We start from the raw sequence: 6,483 nt of genomic DNA on the forward strand, positions 1-6,483 counted from the left end.
TTCCGCCTCAGCGACCCTGCATAGGGTTTCTGAGGCTGTAAATCTTTACGGGAACAGAAAGCCTCATCTTTCTCCAATGGAACAGCTGGTAGTTTTGAACTGTTAACCGTGAGATTAGCAGCCCAATTCGTAACCACTACACTACCAGAGCTCCTACATGCAGGAAATAGTGCTGGCATTTTATAAGTGCCACACAAGTATTGGAGTTCTGGTGTGGTGCTGTGGGATAAAGCACTAGACCGCAAGGTCGGTTTGAACTACAAAATCAGTGGTTCAAATTCACCAGCTACTCCTCAGAAACCCTATACAGGGTTGCTATGAGTCAGAATTGACTGCATACCACTCAACAACAACAAGTATTATAAATTATAGATGGAACGTTTGCTCTTATTAATAGGACAAGTTCCATTGAGGAGGTCAGAGATATTTGCTTCCAAGACAACAAGGAGCTACCAGCAGTATTAATTACTTAGACAACCTGAGTGACACAAATAGTTAAGCTCTTGACAACTAGCTGAAAGATTGGCAGTTTGAGTTCATCCAGAGGCACCTCAGAAGATAGGCCTGCTGATCTGTTTCTGAAAGGCACAACCTTGAAAACCCGATGACACAGTTTTACTCTGATACACTTGGGGTAGCCATGAGGTGGAATTGACTTGACAGCAACTAACAGCAAAAACAATTAGTCACTTCAAACTAAAATTTGTCAGCCCCAGAAGTGTTATAAATGCTGGTTCATTTGTCACCTTCTCCCCTTTAAATAATGAAGAAATGTGGTGCTATTAAACATCAAAAAATAGTAAAAAGATTAAAAGTAAGGCAATAGAGACCTCAAGGATTTTATTTTTAAAATACTTATCTACTATTTTAAAAAGGCAACCAATTTATGGATTCAGGGACAATATGAACTTTTGCTGCTGTTGTTGTTAAGTGTTGTTGAATTGCTTCTGACTCATAGAGACTCTGTATAGGGTTTCCATGGAGAAGTTTTTGGGTTTGAACAGCTGACCTCGTGGGTAGCAGTCCAGTGTTTATCCTACAGTGCCGTACCCGGACTCCATATGAACACTATCGCTTTTAAAACACTTCCAAATGTTTAAAATTATTGGCCCTTTTCAACACAGTAATAATCTGTGTTTCGTGTAATGATACTTTGATATCAAATTTTCAAATTCCCTAAAAGCTGAGGCTTGTCAAAAGTGCATTGATAGAACAATACAAATATTCTGCATTCTGCCTGCTCATCTTTAAAACAATAGCATTTCTTGAAATTGCTCTTACTACAGTGATTGCAAGTTCATGATGTATTTGGTGGTGATGGTGTGCCATGGAGCTGGTTCTGACTCAACGACCCTGTATAGGGTTTTCGAGACAGTAAATCTTTACAGGAACAGACAGGAAGCTTCATTTTTCTTCAGTGGAACTGCTGGTAGTTTCGAACTGCTGACCATAAGATTAGCAGCCCGACTCATAACCACTACACTACCAGAGCTGAATAATAGAGCTTTAAGAAAGCAGAATATGTCCTAGTATGTAGTAAAAATGAAAACATTAAAAAATATTCAATCATTTCAAATCCCCATGAATCATTTCCTAAATCAGCTTAGCTTTGGTTGACAGATATGGCATTTGAATTATAGTTCCATTCTTTGTTCACTAAGAAAGATTAAAAGACACTGGACATTTCAGATTCTAAATAAATTCAATTTAATGTAGCTGAAATGTTTAATATCAAAATAAACACATGTTGATATTAGAGAAAGTCATTGTGTCTAAGAGTCAGAACTGCTCGATTTAATTATGAAGTTTTTCAGAAGAAACTATTGAGTCATAACCCTATTTGCATCAGAAAAGCATATTAAGAATGAAGTCCAATAGCAATTGGCTATTCACACGCCTTTCCCATGAACCTCTTCTTACCTTCAATAAACACCTCGGCAGACGTTGTGTCTGAGCCGCTGGGGTTCGTAGCCAGACAAGTGTAGCGGCCTGTGTCGTCCTCAAAGGCCTCTGCTATGATCAAAGTATGGAGATCCCCACCCTCACAGTTGATTTGAATATCAGGAGTGTTGTGTAGCTCTTTTCCCTCAGAGAACCATCTGCAGCCAAAGAGGTGAAAGGAAACAAGAGAAAGAAAGGGGATGTTTAAAACAAGAAAGCAGAGGTGAAAGACTAGATGTTATGTAACAAGTTGTTTGGTTGATTAAAAAAAAAAAAAATGTGTCAATGTAACCAATGAAAGCTATACATTTTAGACCATGAAATTAAGGACTAGACAATTCCCATAGGTTTTCTTTGTAAAACATCTTGTACATTTTATCAACTTTGAAATAAAGGATAGTGTCAAACTTGGAAAGGCTGTTTCAGTTACAGAATAAAAGAAACAGAAATTCAAAATATCTAATAAAATGAGAATTAATGCTTTCTTTAGTTATTACACTTCTATCAGTTTTACTTATCTAAACAAAAGCAGAAAAGTAACATAAGCATTATGCTCAAAGTATCTGATGAATTAGGGAAAATTTCCATCTATATTACAGGATGGAAATATTCATAGGCAGCAATATTTTGTTGACCCTAAGACTTCTGATCAGGTGAACAGCCACAGATTTAATGCCTTCCACATTTCTGATAATAACAAAACTTTCTAGTTGACCACATGACCTCAGAAACATTGGAGTGATGCAGCGGCTGTTCTGTAATTCATTCTTCCTAGTGGTGGTCAGCAAGGAGCTCTGGTAGCGTAGTGGTTACGAATCGGGCTGTGAACCTCAAGGTCGGCAGTTCGAAACTACCAGCGGTTCCGCGGGAGAAAGATGAGGCAGGCTGCTCCCGTAAAGATTTACAGCCTCGGAAACCCTGTGTAGGGTCGCTATGAGTCGGAACCGACTCCACGGCACATAACAACAACAACAACAAGTGGTGGTCAGCAACTTTGCTTACCCAACCACCAGGACCTTGGTCTGGAAGGCTACAAGCTGCCAAACTGCTTTAAGATAGTCTCTCTCACACTATGTACCCTACATGCTTCCAGCATGTCAAATTCTCAACATTTACATTTTACAAAGTTCTAAAAAATGCAAAGTTGCCCAGAAAACATGTCAAGCCTGATGTATTTAAAAAGAAATGTATAGAAATGTCCCACTTAACAAAACTAAAAGGAATGAAGTCTCTGGGACATTGAGTTTTTAAGTAGCATTTCAAGGACTGCAAACCATTAGCTCCTAGAAAACTCTACACAGGGTCACTATGAGTGAAAACCGACTTGAAAACACTTCTTAACAACAACACTAGCATTCTTCCATAAAGCACTGAACTGCGAACTCCAAGGTCTGCAGTTCAAGCTTGCCAGTCGCTCCATGGAAGAAAGATGAGACTTTCAGCTACCATGAAGTTTTAAAAGCCTGGGAAACTCTACACAGGGTCACTATGAGTTGCACTTGACTCAACAACACTTTACAACAACAACAGCAGCAAAAATAATCTTCCATAAAATTATTTGGACTCGGCATCCTCTTGTGAAAATAAAGTGCTAAAGATTGAATCCACAACTTGTTCTGCATTTTGTTGTTGTGAAGTGCCAACGAGTTGGTTCTGACTCCTAGTGACTCTGTATAGGGTTTCCATGGAGCAGCTGGTGGGTTTGGACTACTGACCTTGTGGTTTGCAGTCCAGTACTGATCCTATGTTTTGCATTTTAGGATAGCATAATATAGATATTTGTCTATATTCAATTTGAAAATAAAAGTAATAAAGCAAATCAGTTTGTTGTATTCAGAGTATTAATACCAGAAACAATGTTAAAAATTGAATATGGGAGACTTGCAAAAAAAACAAAAAAAAAAAAACAAACCACAAACAAAACAGGTACAACTTTGGAAACTGTAGGATGTACAATGATCAGCTCACTGAGAATGCCATGCAGTGCCACGCATATTATGTTTGGAAGAGAACCACAGTATTTCTTGATCATGGAGCATTTTGTGATATTGTTTCCATTAAGTTGTGGAGAAGTTTCCAATTTAGAGTCATCTCTCAAGCCCCTTTTAGGTTCTTTCCACAGTTCTAGTCTAGTACCCTCCCTCATGTATACCAGTTAGGACTTTAGTCTTTGTACTGACCTGTCTTCAGCTATCAATCTCTTCTATAATGCTGTCTTTCCTGTGTACATCAGGCCCTAAACCCTGATCTGACATCAAGGCCCTGCTTGTAAATTGGCCCTGACTTCATTTTCTATTATTTTAAAATATTAATCCTCTGCTGCTGTCAAATATGTGTATGTATTTATTGTTCTCTATTCAGTTTTCATGCATTTTCTGCCTTCTTTCCTTTCCCTACACTTTGTCCCCTTTGAAATTCTCTCCTTACTTTCTTCATTGATCCTATCTAGGGACCATTCTTGCTTAAAACCAAGCTAAAGACTACTTTAACAGATTAAATTCAGCTGAACACATACCTCCTATGTGAAAGGTATTGCATTACATACTACAGGAGACTTAAAGAATTTTGCCTAGTGAATTCTGAAACTAGTTGAGGTGTTTGATCTGCCTGCATTGTCAATTAAAGTGTTATAAAGTTCCATAAAGGAGATATAAACCAATTCCTAGGGGAAACTAAAACAGGAAAAACACTATTGAAACTTAAAAGACAGAAAGATTAATTCGTTTTGGTCAGATGTACTTCACTGAGAAGCCTTCGCCACATCCCTGCTGCCCCAAGTAGGGGTAACATCCTGTTTTCTGATTTATCAGTCAGCAAACTTCAGCCTGAGAACCTGCTACCTATTTTTGCACAACTGGGAACTAAGGATGATTATATATTTTTAAATATCCCTTCCCCAAAAAAATCAAAAGAAAAGTATGATTTTATGATACATGAAAATTATAGAAAGTTCAAATTTCAGTGTTCACAATTAAAGTGTTATTGTAACACAGTCATGCTCATTGTTTACATACTGTATATTGCTGCTTGTGCATTACAATGACAGCAGTTCTGTGGCCCACACAGTCTATGATAATTATTATCTGAACCATTTTAGCAGTAGTTTGCCAATTCCTCATTTAACTCCTTGCTCCTCAAAGTGTGGTCACTGACTTGTCAGCAGCAGTAGGAGCACCTGAGAGATTGTCAGAAATGCAGAATCTTGACCCAAATCTACAGACTCCTTAACCAGGTGATACATGCACACATTGAAGTTGGAGAACCACTAGTATGTTTCTGGAGCTCATTAACCTGTATCACAGAGTCCTGGCTCTCCTTGTAGGTTACTCACTTCTGTAGCATAGCAACCCTAGTTTATATACTGTGTGTCTATCATCCCTGCACATAAGGTTGAAGATACAAAAAGAACATGAGCACCAGGCATAGGTCCCTGTGCAATGGCAAAGGGACCTGGTTTGGGTTTTTTATTTTCAGTTGGGATTCCCTTAAATGAGGCCCTAGATAGCCTTTTCCAAACTCATCGAAACCAGAAGGTGCCCTAGGAAAGAGTCTAAGGATCCCATGTTGTGTTTTCCCTCAGAATACAGTTGGAGACAGCACATCCAGCACCCTCCGAGCCCTTGAACAGAAGGGGGAAAATGCATGTCTGGTGTTGGTGCTTTTTTTTGTTTCTCCCAACCTTAAACTAAAAAGTTGTTAACATTATTCATTTGACAATCACATGATCATTGTGATTCTCTTCTGCTTTTTGTTGTTGTTGTTATAGCATTATTTGAAGGCTCATGTATTTATGCTCTATTTCCTTAACTAAACAAAATGACTTCTTGATTGCCTCCTCCCCACTCTAAAATTCTTTATTTTACTTTTGTATTCACCTAGAGTGTACTGCACATAGCTGATGCCTTGAATATACTTATTATCTGCTACTCATGACTTTGGAATACAGGTCCCATGAAAAAGGTAGGGAATGGTTGTGTGGCTTAATAGATTTGGAAAATGCTACATATTCTATCTTATTCTTTGATGTTTGCAATTAACCTTTTCTTATTAAAATTCTGAAAAACCCTGCAGTGAAGAACTTTATTTAGTATTGTCTATGTTACTCAACTGGTGTGGCGCTGTGGGTTAATGAGCCAGACTGCAAAGCCATTTGAACTGCAAGGTTGCCCAAGGTCGGTGGTTCAAGCTCACCAATGGCTCCTTGGAAACCCTATACAAGGTCTCTATGGGCCCGAACTGACTTGACGGCACTTAACAACAACAACCACATTTTACTCAACTAATTTGACCCTAAGATTCTTTCACACTTAGCATTTTCCATCATCCCATGTATATGATGCAAAATACTTTTCTAGTATATTCATTCCATGTTGTCATTGTTGTTAAGTGCTGTGGAGTCGGTTCTGACTCATAGTGACCCTGTACAGGGTTTTCTGAGGATGTAAATCTTTACGGGAGCAGAAAGCCTCATCTTTGTCCTGCAGAACAGCTGGTAGTTTTGAACTGCTGACCCTTACGTTGTTGTTGTTGTTAAGTGCCGTC

At 38.5% G+C, this 6,483-nt stretch overlaps 1 protein-coding gene across 1 annotated transcript in view; it reads right to left on the reverse strand.

Annotated features, from left to right (window-relative positions):
- PALLD (palladin, cytoskeletal associated protein) overlaps positions 1 to 6,483 on the reverse strand; it is a 646,823-nt gene that overhangs the window by 363,150 nt on the left and 277,190 nt on the right. Inside the window, exon 2 of the mRNA XM_006864536.1 lies at positions 1,921 to 2,099. Coding sequence (XP_006864598.1) covers positions 1,921 to 2,099 — 179 coding nt within the window. The remainder of the gene's footprint in view (positions 1 to 1,920; positions 2,100 to 6,483) is intronic.

Source organism: Chrysochloris asiatica, unplaced genomic scaffold (genome assembly GCF_000296735.1).
Source record: "Chrysochloris asiatica unplaced genomic scaffold, ChrAsi1.0 scaffold00066, whole genome shotgun sequence".
In the NCBI taxonomy this organism is placed as follows: Eukaryota; Metazoa; Chordata; class Mammalia; order Afrosoricida; family Chrysochloridae; genus Chrysochloris; species Chrysochloris asiatica.